At 41.5% G+C, this 18399-nt stretch overlaps 1 protein-coding gene across 3 annotated transcripts in view; it reads left to right on the top strand.

Annotated features, from left to right (window-relative positions):
- Positions 1-18399, top strand: part of RPF2 (ribosome production factor 2 homolog) — a 44758-nt gene that overhangs the window by 4664 nt on the left and 21695 nt on the right. For 2 of the 3 annotated variants that reach the window (XM_032275024.1, XM_032275025.1), the window contains exons 3-6: positions 2055-2092; positions 5507-5546; positions 11164-11245; positions 16340-16416. In XM_032275024.1, coding sequence (XP_032130915.1) covers positions 2055-2092; positions 5507-5546; positions 11164-11245; positions 16340-16416 — 237 coding nt within the window. The remainder of the gene's footprint in view (positions 1-2054; positions 2093-5506; positions 5547-11163; positions 11246-16339; positions 16417-18399) is intronic. The other variant, XM_032275026.1, reaches the window with a different exon arrangement.

The following is an 18399-nucleotide window of genomic DNA, read 5'->3' as shown; positions in this document are numbered from 1 at the left end:
TACCCAGGCTGGAGTGCAATGGCGCGATCTCGGCTCACCACAACCTCTGCCTCCTGGGTTCAGGCAATTCTCCTGCCTAAGCCTCCCGAGTAGCTGGGATTATAGGCACGCACCACTATGCCCAGCTAATTTTTTGTATTTTTAGTAGAGACGGGGTTTCACCACGTTGACCAGGATGGTCTCGATCTCTTGACCTCGTGATCCACCCGCCTCAGCCTCCCAAAGTGCTGGGATTACAGGCTTGAGCCACTGCGCCCAGCCCTGTGTTTTTTTTTTTTAGTAGAGATGGGGTTTAACCATGTTGGCCAGGCTGGTCACAAACTCCTGACCTAAAGTGATCCACCTGCCTCGGCCTCCCAAAGTGCTGGGATTACAGGCGTGAGCCACCACGCCTGGCCTTGAATTCATTTTTAAACTTGACTAAATTCTATACCTGATAAGCATAGTCAGTTCAGATGTCTGAATGTCTTATATATGCCCATCCCTTTTTTGAAATGTTTGTCTGAGTGTCATTGTGTTGATAGGACACTGCCCCTCTCCTTTCAGTATCTGTCAGCAAAATGACCCTACATCTTTAAGTAAGCTTTAAAAGCAGCACAATATTACAGATTACTACGATAATTAAAATTCATCATGATGACTCTGAGTTATCAAGAAAAGGTAGCAATGTTTATTACATAGAAATAGGGAAATAGTTGGCCAAGAATCGTGGAAAGTTTTTAGTACTTAAAAAGGTAGATTTTACTGTTGCATTTCCTTTGTTCACCAACTCTGATAGTTGATGAATGATCTCTGTACCTTATTTTTCATTGTTTCCCTCATTTACTCATTTCTCTAACGCAAGGTAGTACCTGATATTTTTGTTATTCTCTATGGTAAAGCAGTACTGATATACAACTAGTAAATGATTATAGGCCAGGTGTGGTGGCTCACACCTGTAATCCCAGCACTTTGAGAGGCTGAGGTGGGAGGATTACTTAAACCCAGGACAACAGCCTGGACAACAAAGTGAGACCCTATCTCTATAGATTCAATGTTTAAAAATAATAAAATACAGCCTGGACAACATAATGAAACGCCATCTCCACTCAAAATACAAAAATTAGCTGGGCATGGTGCATGTGTCTGTACATGAGAGGCTGAGATTGGAGGATCACCTGAGCCCGGGAGTTTGAGGCTGCATTAATCTTTAGTCACACTATTGAGCTCCAGCCTGGGCGGCAGAGTGAGACCCTGTCTCAAGGAAAAAAAAAAAAAAGAATGATTATTAGTGGATCGTTAGGAGTAGGAAATTAAAAAGAAGAATGTTGAATAATGGGCATTTTTTAAAGTGCTGTGTTTAAACTCTGGCTAGTATTCTGATTGTTATCGTGACTGTTTCTAAGTTTTCTTATCTCCACACAACATTGTTTCAATCTATCAGCCTTTCCTGATAGAATTTAGTTTTTGTGGTTTTGTCTACGTTTTTTTTTTTTTTTTTCCGAGACAGGGTCTCCCTCTGTCACCAGGGCAGGAGTGCAGTGGCGTGGTCACGGCTCACCACAGCCTCGACTTCCTGGGCTCAGGTGATCCTCCTGCCTCAGCTTCCCAAGTATCTGGGACTACAGGCGTGCACCACCGTATCTGGCTAATTTTTGCAGTTTTTTGTAGAGACAGGGTTTTGCCATGTTTCCCAGGCTGGTCTCGAACTCCTGGGCTCAAGCGATCTGCCTCGTCCTCCCAAAGTGTTGGGATTACAGGCGGGAGCCACTGCACCTGACATTGTTTCCCTAGAGAGAGAATGGACTAAGTCAAGTTTAAAGAAATGAAGGAAATTGTTTAAGTTTGATGGACTATGGAAAGGGCATAGAAACTTTTATATTGAAAGTCTAATAAGGGAATGCTAAGCTTATGTCACAAGTTATTGTAAGTGATCAGAAGGGAGCCAAGCAGAGGGCATCAGAACAAGATTCAGGGCCCAGAGCAATCTTGTAGAGTGACTGTTATGATGCTTAATTTTATTTCTGCTTTTCAGAATGTATTTTGTTTTGAAAGCTATAAATTTTGTTTTACAGTATGCACTGAAAAAACCATACAGTGTACTGTATAAAAAGTAAGTCATGATTTCTTTTACTGTATTTTAAATGTTTTGTTTCATTATAAAAGTAACCACTTTATGGAAGATTTGGAAAACAATTTTTTAAAATACACTAAAATTCCTTACAGTTTTTAATGTTATAATTTTTTCTTTTGGTCTTTTTTTTTTTCATTTGTATTGAATGTCCTTGCATAGTTGTAACCATAGCATATATATTGTATTTTGAAATAATTATAAATTTGCAGAATGTTGCAAAAATAATGCAGAATTCCCGTATACCCTTCACCTGGCTTCCCCTAATGTTGCATCTTGCATAACCGTATGCAGTGATCAAAACTAAGAAATTAACACTGATTCACTCATGTTAATCAAATTACAGACATATGGTTAGTACCAGTTTTTCCTTTCTTTTTGAGATGGAGTTCTGTTGTCGCCCAGCTGGAGTGCAGTGGCATGATCTTGGCTCATTGCAGCCTTCATCTCCTGGGTTCAAGTAATTCTTCTGCCTTGACCTCCCATGTAGCTGGGATTAGAGGTGCGGGCAGCCATGCCTGGCTAATTTTTGTAATTTTTAAGTTTGAGATGGAGTCTTGCTCTGTTGCCAGGCTGGAGTGCGGTGGCCTGATCTCTGCTCACCGAAACCTCCAACTCACTGGTTCAAGCAATTCTCTTGCCTCAGCCTCCCGAGTAGCTGGGATTACAGCCACCACATCGAGCTAATTTTTGTATTTTTAGTAGAGATAGGATTTCACCATATTGGCCAGGATAGTCTCCATCTCCTGACCTCGTGATCTGCCTGCCCTGGCCTCCCAAAGTGCTGGGATTACAAGTGTGAGCCACCACGCCCGGCCCAGTTTCTTTTCTTTTCTTGAGATGGAGTCTTTTTTTTTTTTTTTTTTTTCTGAGACAGAGTTTCACTCTTGTTACCCAGGCTGGAGTGCAATGGCGCGATCTCGGCTCACCGCAACCTCCACCTTCTAGGTTCAGTCAATTCTCCTGCCTCAGCCTCCTGAGTAGCTGGGATTACAGGCACGTGCCACCATGCCCAGCTAATTTTTTGTATTTTTAATAGAGACGGGGTTTCACCATGTTGACCAGGATGGTCTCGATCTCTTGACCTCGTGATCCACTCGCCTCGGCCTCCCAAAGTGCTGGGATTACAAGCGTGAGCCACCGCGCCCGGCCGAGATGGAGTCTTGAACTATCACCTGGGCTAGAGTTGGCGTGATCTTGGCTCACTGCAACCTCCACCTCCCAGTTCACTTGATTCTCCTGCCTCAGTGTCCCGAGTAGCTAGGATTACGGGCACACACCACCACACCTGGCTAATCTTTTATATTTTTAGTAGAGATGGGGTTTCAGTATGTTGGCCAGACTGGTCTCAAACTCATAACCTCATGAACCATCCACCTCAGCCTCCCCAAGTGCTGGGATCATAGGTGTGAGCCACTGTGCCTGGCCAGTTTTTCTTTTAATACTCTTTTCTCTTCCAGGATCCCATGTTGCATTTAGTTTTCATGCCTCCTTAGCATTTTCTAGTTTGTGACAGTTCCTTAGTGTTCCCTTGTCTTCGATGACCTTGACATTTTTGACAAAGTGCTTGTCAGTTATTTTGTAAATTATCCCTCAGTTTGGGTTTAACTTTTCTCTTGAATCATGAATTGATTGAGGTTAAGCATGTTGTCAAGAACGCTACAAAAATGTTGCACTTTCCTCGTGTATTCTTCTGGATTATAATCCTGTGTTCTTAATTTTGTCTCTTAAATTTTTCTGCCTTTGGCAATTGGGAACTCTTTTTTTTTGAGACAGAGTCCAGCCCAGGCTGGAGTGCAGTGGCGCAATCTCGGCTCACTGCAACCTCCGCCTCTTGGGTTCAAGTGGTTCTCCTGCCTCAGCTGGTCTCGAACTCCTGACCTCAGGTGATCCACTGGCCTTGGCCTTCCAAAGCGTTGGGATTACAGGCGTGAGCCACTACACCCAGCTGGGAATGCTTTTAGATTGGTTCATATGACCTTTCGACATGCCCCCCGTTTTTGAGTACTTCCTTACTTTCTGACACCACAAAATACTCTGTCTTTCTCCTTACCACAGCCCTGGAATAAGCTAGTCATCCCTCAGTATCTGTGGGTGATGGGTTCCAGAAACCTCCCCTTAGATACTAAAATCTGGGAATGCACGTCTCTTACATAAAATGGCCTGGTATTTGAATATAACCCATGCACATCCTCCTGTATACTTCTTTTAAAAATGTGCTTCCCATAAAAGTAAGTCACGTATACTTTAAATCATCTCTTGATTACTTATAATATCTAATATATTGTAAATGCTGTGTAAATAGTTATAACGCTGTATTATCTGGTTTTTCTTGCTTTTCTTTTTAATTTCTTTTCTTTTTTTCCTTTTCAAGGATAATAGAAGACTATCTTTTTTATTTCTTAATTTTTTTTTTTTAGAGACAGGGTCTCACTGTCGCCCAAGGTAGAGTGCAGTGGCATGATCATAGCTCACTGCAGCCTTAACTTCATGAGCAATAAGTGATACTCTTGTCTCAAGCTCCCAAGTAGCTGGGACTACATGTGCACACCACCACACCTGGCTAATTTTTGTTTTTCGTCTTTGGTAAAGGTGGGATCTGGCTTTGTTGCCCAGGCTGGTGTTGGACTCTTGGCCTAAAGTAATCCTTCTACCTCAACCTCTGAAAATGCTGGGATTATAAGTATGAGCCACTGTGCCTGGCTAATTTTTTTTTGAACACTATTTTTTTTTTTTTTTGAGACAGAGTCTTGCTCTGTTGCCCAGGCTGGAGTGCAGTGGCACCATTTTGGCTCACTGCAACCTCTGCCTTGCGGGTTCAAGTGATTCTCCTGTCTCAGCTCCCGAGTAGATGGGACTACAGGCACCCACCACCATGCCCAGTGGTATATACAAAACAAATACAAATTTTTGTTTTTTTTAGTAGAGACTGAGTTTCACCATATTGGTCAGGCTGGTCTTGAACTCCTGACCTTGTGATTTGCCTGCCTTGGCCTCCTGAGGTGCTGGGATTACAGGCGTGGTGGCTCACGCCTGTAATCCCGAACTTCCTTCGTCTATCGAATACTGTCAGTCTGTGGTTTTTCGAATCCATGGATGCAGTAGGATGCAGAATCCATATGGACAGAGGACTGTATTTTTCCACTAGAGTATAAACTCCATGAAAGCCAGCATCTTGTTTCATGTAGTAGTATAAGATCACTAGTTACTAGAATGGTGCCTGGCATATAATAGGCACTGAATAAATATTTGAATTTGTTTTGAATTGAATGAATTTTTTTTTAATTGAATGAATATTTTTTCAGTTTTTTAAATCTGAATACAAAATTACCTTAATATATTAATTGTATATACTTGAGATTATTAAAATTATGGTCACTTTTTTGATATTCTTAGGAAAAATATTACAAGACCTTTTGAGGATCAGACATCACTGGTAAGTAAAAGAATATGATTTAAGAGAGCATATAAATAATAATTATCCTGATGAATTCATTTGTACTCCAAATTTGTGATTTTTTTTTTTTTTTTTTTTTTTTTGAGACGGAGTTTCACTCTTGTTACCCAGGCTGGAGTGCAATGGCGCGATCTCGGCTCACCGCAACCTCCGCCTCCCGGGTTCAGGCAATTCTCCTGCCTCAGCCTCCTTAGTAGCTGGGATTACAGGCACGTGCCACCATGCCCAGCTAATTTTTTGTATTTTTTTAGTAGAGACGGGGTTTCACCATGTTGACCAGGATGGTCTCGATCTCTTGACCTCGTGATCCACCCGCCTCGGCCTCCCAAAGTGCTGGGATTACAGCTTGAGCCACCGCGCCCGGCCAATTTGTGATTTTTTTAAATTAAAAGTTATCCTATGTGAGGGAATTTTGATGTAAAATGGAGATGAAATACTTTTAAAAATTTCCCTATAGATCTTTCATTTCACTATGGCTGCAAAATGTGTTATTCATTGCCTGCATTGACAACATTTTTTATTGATAAAATTTTTAAAAATTGAATTGCATTTAGGCCAGTCAAGGTGGCTCACAGCTATAATTCCAGCACTTTGGGAGGCCGAGGTGGGCAGATCATGAGGTCAGGAGTTCAAGACCAGCCTGACCAACATGGTGAAATCCTGTCTGTACAAAAAAAAAAAAAAATTTGCTGGGTGTGGTGGTGTCTGCTTGTAATCTCAGCTTCTCAGGAGGCTGAGTCAGGAGAGTCACCTGAACCTGGAAGGTGGAGGTTGCAGTGAGCCAAGATAGCACCACTGCATTCCAGCCTGGGTGACAGAGCGAGACTCTGTCTCAAAAAAAAAAAAAAAAAAAAAGAATTTCATTTAAAGAACATAATGAATTTTTAAAAGAAGTTTGCTATAGATCTATTTTTATAAAGCAACTTTGAGTTTTTAAAAATATGACTCTTCCTTCAGATATTTTTGCTTGTTTTTTTTTTTAAGACTGGGTCTTGCTATGTTGCTCAGGCTGGTCTCAAACTTCTGGGCCCAAGCAGTGCCTGTCTCCCAAGTAGATGGAACTACAGGTGTCTACCACACCCAGCTGGGATACTTTTAAAACAAAGAACACTACCTGAATTATTGCTAACAGATGTCACCTGCTTTGCCAGAGCTAATCAAATTCTTGTTTGTGTAGTCAACAAAATGAAAAAGACTAGAAAGTGAAATCAAAGGTTGTTTATAGTAAATGAGGAATGATGAATGGACTTTCAGTGTGTGATGATATTGGTTTCTTCCTTAAGAAAATCATCAGGGGCTGGACACAGTAGCTCACGCCTGTAATCCCAGCACTTTGGGAGGCCAAGACAGGAGGATCGCTTAAGCCCAGGAGTTCGTGACAAGCCTGGACAACATATTGAGACCCCATCTCTATTTAAATAATAAAAATAAAAAATAAAAACAATATGATTATGTTTTCTTGATAGGAACCCATTATTTATTTTGAAATAAGGTCTGGCTCTGTCGCCTAGGTTGGAGTACATTGGAATGACCTTGGCTCATTGCAGTTTCCACCTCCCAGGCTCAAGCCATTCTCCCACCTCAGAAACAGGAACTGCAGGTGCACGGCATGATACCTGCCTAATTTTTGTAGAGACAGGGCTTTGCTATGTTGTTGCCGAATCTGGTCTTAAACTCCTGAGCTCGAATGATCTGCCGGCCTTGACCTCCTAAAGTGCTGGGCTTACGGCTGTAATTATACCCAACCAGGAACCCATTATTTGTTGTTTTTTTTTCCTTTTCTTTCTTTCTTTTTTTTTTTTTTTTTTGAGACGGAGTCTCACTCTCTCACCCAGGCTGGAGTGCAATGGCGTGATCTCAACTCACTGCAACCTCCACCTCCCAGGTTCAAGTGATTCTCCTGCCTCAGCCTCATGAGTAGCTGGGATTACAGGCATGCGCCACCATGCCCAGCTAGTTTTTTATTTTTAGTAGAGATGGGGTTTCACTGTGTTAGCCAGGATGGTCTCGATCTCCTGACCTCATGATCTGCCCATCTGACCTTTTTAATGTTCTTTTTCCTTTTAGTTAGTGAATTTGAAAGAACTTTTGCATAAAATCTCAATGATTAATTTGATTAAATCAAATATCTTATTGTAACTAACTGCAGTGAAAATTAAGAAAAGTATTGATAAAGTACATTTTGCTCAGTTTTTTCAAATTACTTTGTCTCATGTTTTTTATAATCATTTGTTGAAAAGATCATGTAAGTCAAAATACAAGATTTATCTCAGGATTCTCTCTTTCATATACCACTTAATCAAGGCCTGGTTTTGTCTTTTGATACTATAATGCTTTTAGTTGCACGACCACTTTGTGGTAGTGTTATGTAGTGAATTCTCTAGCACTTTGAACTTTTTTAGTCTAGTGTTGATACAGCAGCTTTTCCTGTACTTGAGGTTGTGACATTCCCTTTCTTTGATCTCCTACCTCCAGGTACAGGATATATTTATTAGCTCTATGAATCCCAGACCTACAGAGCTAAAAATGGCTAGGGAAAGAGTGGTTGTGTTAGAAACAGTGGTCAATTGTCTTTTTCCGACCCTCTCCACACATTTCTTTCACTACAGTCTTGGAGAAATGAGCTTTGCTGTTTTAGAACAGGGGTTGGCAAAAATATGCTTCTTGCAGACCAAATTCCTCTTTGTGTGAGGCTCATAAGCTAAGAATGGTTTTTACATTTTTAAAGAGTTGGTTAGGCCAGGCTCAGTGGTTCACACCTCTAATCCCAAGCTTTGGTAGAATGAAGTAGGAGGATTGCTTGAGGCCAGGAGTTCTAGACCAGCCTAACGCAACATATTGAGATCCCATCTCTTAAAAAAATAAAAATAAAAAGATTGGCAGGGCATGGTGGTGGGAGCCCAAGTACTAACTACCTGGGAGACTGAGGCAGGAGGATCACCTGAGCAAAGGAGTTTGAGGTTATAGTGAGCTATGACTACACCACTGCACTTTAGCCTGGGCAACAGAGTGAGAACCTGTCTCAACAAAAAAAAGAAGAGTTGGTTAACAACTAAAGGTTGAGCCTGAAATATTTATTATATAGCTTTTTGTAGATAGCTTGACTATCCCTGCTCAAGACTTTTAAGAAATAAAAAGCAGATTTTGTCGAGAACGAGATAAGTTTACACACACACACACATATTCACACACGTGTGTATGTATATAAAACACTCAAGTATATCTGAAGGGTGTTTTATGGAAAGCTTTGGGATGTTAGTTGTAACATGAGAATGTTTTTAAAATTTTAAGAATGTTTTCAAAATTTTAAGAAAGTAATTCCATTGATTTAGACATACAAAAAAGTATATATATATATATATTTTTTTTTTTCTTTTTTTAATTGAGACAGGGTCTGTGTCACACAGGCTTGAGTGCTATGGTGGCATCTCAGCTCACTGCAACCTCCGCCTCCCTGGTTCAAGTGATCCACCTACCTCAGTCTCCAGAGTAGCTGGGACCGTAGGTGCATACCACCATACCCAGCTATTTTTTCGTATTTTTAGTAGAGACAGGATTTCGCCATGTTGCTCGAGCTGGTCTCCAGCTTCTGAGCTCAAGCGATCCACCCACCTTAGCCTCCCAAAGTGCTGGGATGACAGGCATGAGCCACCACACCTGGCCATAAAAAATATTTTTTGAACCCCTACTTTGTTCGGGACATTCTACAACATTGTACAAGGTGTTCACATATGACATCTCATGTGGCCTTTGCAGGTTTTTGCAAGAGGTGGTGTTATCCTTAATGATACAGTTAATTCTCAGAAAAGATTATTTGTCTGGATACTTAGTGGCAGAGCCTGCATTCTTGGACTCTCTGACTCTGCATCCCTCACGCTGGTTGTGGACGGGTCAGGTGGGGAGTTGTTTGCCCTTTATGCTTCTGTTTAGAGACTAGAATGAATGATAAACCAAGGGCCCATACCTCAGAGAGTCCTTTAAGCAGTAAAGAAAAGTTGAGGGTTATGACTCTTTCATCTGTTCTTTTTTTAAATATATATATTAATCTAAGAGGCTTTCCAATTGACTTTTGGACTAAAACATGTTGATTCCGATTTTCTGGCTAAGAGTGGTGATTGCAGTAAAGTGTCTGGGATGTGGAGACTGTAGGCATAATGTAAAGAGAGCTGCCTAGGATTGGAACTCCACACTCATATTTTTTACTACTCTTAAATCTGTAGAAGTAGTCCATACTTGTGAGAGCCAAATGGATAAAATCTCTTTCTTTTTTTTTCCCCCAAGATGGTGCTGCTCTGTCACCCAGGCTGGAATGCAGTGGTGCCATCACGGCACACTGCATGTAGCCTTGATCTCCTGGGCTCAAGCAATCCTTCCTCCCCCCTCAGCCAAGTAGCTGGGACTATAGGTGCTCAACACTGTACCTAGTTAATTTTTTGTAGTTTTTGTAGAGACGGGGTTTTACTATGTTGCTCAGGCTGGTCTCAAACTCCTGATCTCAAACTCCTGATCTCAGGCCTTCCACCTACCTCAGCCTTCCAAAGTGTTGGGATTACAGGCTTGAGCCATTGCACCCAGCCAGATATATATATATTTTTTTTCTGAGATGGAATCTAACTCTTGTTTCCCTGGCTGGAGTACAATGGCATGATCTCACCTCACTGAAACCTCTGCCTCCCAAGTTCAAGCAATTCTCCTGCTTCAGCCTCCTGAGTAGCTGGGATTACAGCCATATGCCACCGCAGCCGGCTAATTTTTCCATTTTTAGTGGAGACAGAGTTTCACCATGTTGGCCAGGCTGGTCTCAAATTCCTGACATCAGGTAACCTCAGGCGATCTGCCTGCCTCAGCCTCCCAGAGTGCTGGGATTATAGGCATGGGCCACTTTGCCCAACCCCATGTGTGTTTTAAATGTGTGCAATGATAGTAATGCTATCCTGTGAATAAAAGAGATTAGTTCAGCAAATGAAACACTTGGTGTACTATTCCAAAATGACAGCATAGCAAAATAAATGGTCTAATTTTATTTATTAACCTAATAGTTTTCATGTGTACATCTTTTCCCTAAGTACCCCAAATCAGAAAACTTGAAGTAGAAAGCTAGAAATACTTTTCCTCTGTATTTTCCTTTCTGGTTCATTAAGTCTTCATTAAATTCCACTGGAGAAAAAACTGGTATAGTTTTTTTTTTGAGATGGAGTCTTACTCTGTCCCCCAGGCTGGAGTGTATTGTCACGTTCGCGGCTCACTGCAACCTCTCCCTCCTGGGTTCAAGCAATTCTCATGCCTCAGCCACTAGAGTAGCTGGGATTATAGGCATGCACTATCACACACAGCTGTCTTTTAGTGAAGACAGTGTCTTTGCGTGTTGGCCAGGCTGGTCTCAAACTCCTGACCTCAAGTAGTCCACCCGCCTTGGCTTCCCAAGTGCTGGGATTACAGGTGTGAGCCACTGAGCCAGGCCTGAGTTTAAAGGTAAGATTCTTTTTTTTTTTCTCCATTTTTTTTTTTTCTTTTTGTTTCTGAAAAGCTGTAAAGATAAGATTCTTAAAGTTCTTAAATGGATGCGTTGACTAAATGGGATTATTTGGTTTTATAGGAATTCTTTTCAAAGAAGTCAGATTGTTCTTTATTCATGTTTGGCTCCCATAATAAGAAGCGGCCAAATAATCTAGTCATAGGTAAGTATAATTTACTTTTTAATGTTTTCACTAAGAGTCAACTGGTTAGTAGCAGTGAATTTGTATGGGTCTGCCGCAGCTTGGTTCTTGCCTCTTCAGAGAAAGAACTCATCCAAGGGGCATAGGCAGAGTGAGAGACTGAGGCAAGTTTTTTTTTTTTTGAGACGGAGTCTCACTCTGTCACCCAGGCTGGAGCGCAGTGGCGTGATCTTGGCTTACTGCAACTTCCGTGAGGCAAGTATTTGAACAGGAGTGAAAGTTTATTAAAAAGCTTTAGAGCAGGGGCTGGGCATGGTGGCTCATGCCTGTAATCCCAGCACTTTGGGAGGCTGAGGCCAGGAGTTTGGGACCAGCCTGGCCAATGTGGCAAAACCCCGCCTCAACTAAAAATACAAAAATTAGCCAAGCATGGTAGCGCATGCCTGTAGTCCCAGCTACTCAGGAGGCTGAGGCATGAGAATCGCTTGAACGTGGGAGGCAGAGGTTGCATTGAGCCAAGATCCCACCACTGTACTCCAGCCTGGGTGACAGAGTGAGACCCTGTCTCAAGGAAAAGAAAAGTTATAGAGCAGGAACCAAAGGAAGAGTGCCAAGCAGGCAACTTGAGAGATTCAAATGTGCTATTTGGCCTTTGTGCTGTTTGGCATTATATGTTGGTATGCTTCAGGGGTTTGTTGTCTCTCCTCCCTTGATTTTTCTTTTTTTTTTCTTTTCTTCTGAGACAGAGTCTTGCTCTGCTCGTTTGCCCAGACTGGAGTGCAATGGCTCAATCTCAGTTCATCGCAACCTCCACCTCCTGAGTTCAAGCAATTCTCCTGCCTCAGCCTCTCGAGTAGCTGGGACTACAGGCACCCGCCACCACACCCAACTAATTTTTGTATTTTTAGTAGAGACAGGGTTTCACCATGTTGCCCAGGGTGCTCTCGAACCCCTAACCTCAAGTGACCCACTCGCCTTGGCCCCCCAAAGTGCTGAGATTACAGGTGTGAACTGTCATGCCTGGCCTCCTCCCTTGATTTTTCCTTGGGACGAGCTGTCTGCCTGCACAGTGGCCTGCCAGCACTTGGGAGGGGCCACATGCACAGTGTGTTACTGGAGTGGTATGGATGCTCATATGAAGCGTAGAGCAAGGTCATATACCTGTTAAAGTCTGCCATTTTGCCTTCTAGTTTGCATGTTTGAGCCCACTCACTCAACTCCTGAGATCTTACTGGGAAATTGCTAATCACTAGCCTCGGGTGTTTTCTATTTCTTGGGAGCCTGCCTTTCCCTGGCACTGGCTGCAACCAATTGTTATTTTAGAGAGTTTAGCAACTGATCATCACCTGATGGTTGCCTATCACTTCATGGTTGCCTGACATTCCTGGTTGGGGTGGGGTGAGTGGGCCGCCTCTCCTGTCTTGCACATGTCTGCCTATCTATTGTAACAAGATCTGTGACTCAGATTAACTGATGGTGTTGAGGAATCAGGAGTAATCAATAAGCTGTAAACTAGTTTGGTGGGGTCTTTTTGCTTTCACCTTGTGACACAAAAAAAATTTTTAGTGATGGCTGATCACTAGTAGCTTGGGATTGTAGCTCCCAGTGAAAGCGCAGAGAACGAGAGGATGCCACACTTTCAGATGAATTTTTGTTGGTCATGCACCAGGAGATTCCCAGCGGAGGAGCCCCACGGGTCGCCTGCACGACTCTTGTGACCGTCGAGGTGGTTTTGCCTCGGTGCAGAGGTTCTTGGTGCAGAGTCAGAAAAGCACCATCAATCTTAATGCCACTGTTTTAGCTGGCGCAGTGGGTTGCTCAGATTCTGGTGCTGGGAATCAACAAGTTGGACGTCCACTCAGAAACCCAATTATAAAGACGGGGATCACAGTTCCTCATCATCAACGGAACAAGGCCTGATAGAGAACGAGTGTGTTCCATTAACAGAAGCAGGCTTCAAAAGGTGGATGATAAGAAACTTCTGTGAGTTAAAAGAACTTGTTCTAACCCAATGCAAAGAAACTAATAACTTTGAAAAAAGGTTTGACGAAATGCTAACAAGAATACACAATTTAGAGAGGAATGTAAGTGAATTAATGGAGCTGAAAAACACAACACGAGAACTTCACGAAGTACAGCTAGTGCCCGACTTACGACCACGATTGGTTCCGACAGACCAGTCGTAACACAATTTGGTCGTAAGTTGAGTAGGCTGTATGCACACGGAGATGGTAGTGCTACGGGAAGCTGGTCCGCACTGTCGTACGCCCAGCTGGGCAACGTTTGCACTGCCAGACGCGGAGCAGTTGTGGATAGCGATTGTGGTCGTAAAGTCGAATGGCTGTTAAGTTGCATAGGTCGTAAGTTGATCAATACCTATATGCACAAGTTTTAACAGCTGAATTGATCAAGCAGAAGAAAGGATATCAGAGGTCGAAGACCAACTTAATGAAATAAAATGAGAAGATAAGATTAGAGAAAAAAGGATAAAAAGGAACGAGCAAAGTCTCCAAGAAATATGGGACTATGTGAAAAGACCTAATCTACGTTTGATAGGTGTACCTGAATGTGACGAAGAGAATGAATCCAAGCTGGAAAATACGCTTCAGGATATTATTTAGGAAAACTTTCCCAATCTAGCAAGGCAGGACAATATTCAACTCCAGGTAATAGAACACCACAAAGATATTCCTCAAGAAGACCGACCTCAAGGCACATAATCGTCAGATTCACCAGGTTTGAAATGAAGGAGAAAATACTAAGGGCAGCCAGAGAGAAAGGTCAGGTTACCCATAAAGGGAAGCCTATCAGACTCAGCAGATCTCTCAGCAGAAACCCTACAAGCCAGAAGAGAGTGGGGGCCAATATTCAACATCCTTAATGAAAAGAACTTTTAACCCAGAATTTCACATCCAGCCAAACTAAGCTTCATAAGCGAAGGAAAAAGAAAATCTTTTGTGAACAAGCCGGCACTCGGAGATTTCATCACCACCAGGCCTGCTTTACAAGAGCTTCTGAAAGAAGTACTACACATGGAAAGGAACAATCAGTATCAGCCTTTCTAAAAAATACCAAAAAGTAAAGAGCATCAACATAATGAAGAATTTACATCAACTAATGGGCAAAACAGCCAGCTTACATTAAATGGCAGTATTAAACTCACATGTATTATTATTAATTCTAAATTTAAATTTACTAAATCCCCCAATCCAAAGACACAGACAGGCAAATTGGATAAAAAGCCAAAACCCATTGGCATGTTGCATCCAGACCCATCTCACATGCAAGGATACATGAAGACTCAAAACTAAGGGATGGAGAAAGATTTACCAACCAAATGGAGAGCAAAAATAAATAAATAAATAAATAAAAAGCAGGAGTTGCAATTTTTGCCTCTGAAAAAATAGACTTTAAAGCAACAAAGATCAAGTGAAGCAAAGCAGGACATTACATAATAATAAAAGGATCAATGCAACAAGAAGAGCTAAAGATCCTAAATATATACGCACCCAATACAGGAATACCCAGATATATAAGACTTATAAGGAGACTTAGGCTCCCACACAATAATAGTGGGAGACATCAACATTAATATTACATAGATCAATGAGACAGAAAATTAACAATGATATCCAGGACTTGAACTCAGATCCGGAACAAGTAAACTTAATTAACATTTATAGAACTCTCCACTTTAAATACACAAAATACACACTCTTATCAATACCACATCACACCTACTTACAGGTTTAAATGAAATATTGGTTGGCTGCTTGTTTGTTATTTTCTTCCCTCATTTTTTTCATGTCTCCATTATTAAAGCACAATTATAGGCACACCCATTTTTAGACTGCATTCTAGCCTGGGCAATAAAGCAATACCCCCGTTCTCTCTCCCTCTTCCTCTTTCTTCTTCTCCTTCATTCTTTTTTTCATTATTCTTTTTTTTTTCATTATTCTTTTTTTTTTCTTTTTCTTTCTTTTTTTTTTAAATAAGAAAAAAATAGTATAAAGTTAGAACACTTTATAAAAAAAATTTTTTTTTTTAGATCAGGCTGGGCATGGCTGGGCACAGTGGCTCATGCTTGTAATCCCAGCACTTTGGGAGGCCGAGGCCGACAGATCACCTGAGATTGGGAGTTCAAGACCAGCTTGCCCAACATGGAGAAACCCCATCTCTATTAAAAATATAAATTAGCCAGGCATGTTAGTGCACACCTGTAATCCCAGTTACATGGGAGGCTGAGACAGGAGAATTGTTTGAACCCGGGAGTCGAAGGTTGTGGTGAGCCGATATCATGCCATTGCATTTTAGCCTGGGCAACAGGGCGAGACTTTATCTCAAAAAAAAAAAAAAAAAATTCTATATCAGTCTGCAAGTAAAGCATGGGGCATATAAATAAGACCCTGCCAATACAGTGAAGTGCCACAAGTAAGAAAGAATAATGAAAAGATTCCTTGGTAATTCATGTTTTAGGATGCCATTGCCTTCTGTCTCTGTCAGAATTGAATTCTGGTTTGAACAGGAAGTGTGGCCTCTTCGGGCTCTCAGCATCCCTGCCTATTTAGTTGTAGATGCAGCACCATTACCTTGTGCTTGCATTGAATGTCTCTGATCTGATCCACAGCATGGATCCACTGGAATTGGTGGAAAAAATTACCCTAAGTTATAGATTTTTTTTAATATGAAATGTATATGTACTAAATCAATATTAGAGTTAGAAAAAAAAAAGTGTATTGACCCACAAAAATTAACCCTTCTGTAATACCTACTGCATAAATAGATTTGAAAAAGAACCTTTGCCTCGGTGTATTGAGATTGAGCCTGGCATGCTCACTGGCTTAGGCAAGCTCTTTACCTTCTGTGGGCTGTCATTGATTCTTCTATAAAATAAAGGGGTTGGGCTAAGTAATATCTAAGATCCTTTCCATGATTAACATCGTACAATCAATAAGTAGAGTTGAAAATGTAAGAAAGTGGGATATGTTTGGAGGGATGTAGGGAGAAAGAAAAGAGGCAGATAGTGGGACATTTTGAACACACAGATCCCGTGGGTACATGTAAGGTGGCTCTTTGGGAAAAAAATACATGCTTAAAAATACATTTTCCTTCCAGGTCGTATGTATGACTACCATGTGCTGGATATGATTGAATTAGGTATTGAGAATTTTGTCTCTCTAAAAGACATTAAGGTAAGATACTGATCATAGAAATGAAAATATTTTGTAATGCTTCCCTTGGCCAGTAGTGACATCTTGTGGTGAAGAGTGCTGATAGAGTATTGTAGATCAAGAGCTTTGTGTTTTTGTTTTTTTGCTTGTTTGGGTTTTTTTTTTTTTTTTTTTTTTTTTTTGAAACCGAGTGTCGCCAGGCTGGCATGCAATGGTGTGATCTCAGCTCACTGCAGCCTCCACCTCCCGGGTTCAAGCAATTCTCCTGCCTTAGCCTCCCGACTAGCTGGGATTACAGGTGCCTGCCACCATACCTGGCTAATTTTTTTTTTTAAGTAGAGACAGGGTTTCACCATGTTGGCCAGACTGGTCTCTAACTCCTGACCTTGTGATCTGCCCGCCATGGCCTCCCAAAATGCTGGGATTACAGGCATGAGCCACCACACGTGGCCAAATTCTGTTTTTATTTTGATATGCTCTAGGATAAAAATACAATTTAGACTGGGTGTGGTGGCTTACGCCTATAATCCCAGCACTCTTTGGGAGGCTGAGGTGGGCGGATCACGAGGTCAAGAGATCGATACCATCCTGGCCAACATGGTGAAACCCCGTCTCTACTAAAAATACAAAAATTAGCTAGGTGCAGTGGTGCACACCTGTAGTCCCAGCTACTTGGGAGGCTGAGGTGGAAGAATCGCTTGAACCCAGAAGACGGAGGTTGCAGCGAGCCGAGATTGTACTACTGTGCTCCAGCCTGGTGACAGAGCAAGATTCCATCTCAAAAAAAAAAAAAAAATGCAATTTTATTTTACCTTTCTTTTAAAAAGAGGAATATATTTGTAGTGCATAGCAACATATGTTGACCTTGTGGCTGTTAGACTTCAGACTGTGGTTACTAATTCTTGTCTAGGCCATGGTTTAAAGTTTTTTTTTGCTTTTTTCATAGTTTGATTTTTATTTATTTATTTTTTTAGACGGGGTCTCACTTTGTCTCCCAGGCTGGAGAGCAATGGCATGAACATGGCTTACTTCAGCCTCAGCCTCCTGGGCTCAAGCAATCCCCTCTCACCTCAGCCTCCCAAGTAGCTGGGACTATAGCTACATGCCAGCACGTACAGCTAATTTTTTTATATTTCTGTTGTAGAGACTGCATTTTGCCATGTTGCCCAGGCTGGTCTCAAATTCCTGAGCTCAAGGGATCTCTCTGCCTGGTGTGAGCCAGAGCACCCCAGGCCTGTAGTTTAAATGCTGTCCTCTTCCTCTGAATTATCACAGCACCTATTTTATGGAACCTGAGAAAAACCTGCAGAATTTTCAAATTGAGCCCTGTTCTAAACCCAGGAAAGTCTTTACTGATAGATACTATAGTATTTTGGTTGCTAACCACCAAATGGCAGCTCAGTTCACCCTTGGGGAATTGTGTCTTTGTGTTGTCTTTGTTTTAGTGGTATTATGAAATAGAAAGTAGTAAATAGTAGTAAAAATACTCTTGGAAAGGTGGGAAGAGTGTTCTAACTCAGCTCCTAGGTACAAATTGCTTCTAACTCAGCTCCTAGGTACAAACTCAGAACTCTGCTTCAGGCTTAATCTATCCCATCAGATACATTATTTTACCTAGACCTCACAGCCATTTGGATAAGGCCTAAATAATTTTCTTTTTTGTATAGATTTGGAGATTGAGGCCCATATATGAGAAAAACACATATGGTCAGTGTAACCAAGATTAGGACTCTAGGGCTTTGAGAGAAGTGATATTTTTGTTTGTAATAGAAAGTTATGTAACTGCTCTCAGTTTATGGGTTTTTGAGGCTCATGGTCTAGTAGAAAGAATTACAGCAAAAATATATAATCACTCTTTGCCCAGCCTGACTTTAAGAAGAAGATGTGCTTTCCAGGTTGGGTAGAATTCCTGTATTAAGTAACTTTATCCTGTGAGTTTGGAATAAAAGGTGTTTACCAGATCCCCATTTAGTGAGTCACTGCAGTGTCCTGCTCTACAGGCAG

This window comes from Sapajus apella, unplaced genomic scaffold, assembly GCF_009761245.1.
Source record: "Sapajus apella isolate SASKATOON/1434 unplaced genomic scaffold, GSC_monkey_1.0 scaffold6, whole genome shotgun sequence".
NCBI classification, from domain to species: domain Eukaryota; kingdom Metazoa; phylum Chordata; class Mammalia; order Primates; family Cebidae; genus Sapajus; species Sapajus apella.
Note: the sequence above shows the minus strand (reverse complement) of the source record. Positions and strands in the feature narration are given on the sequence as shown.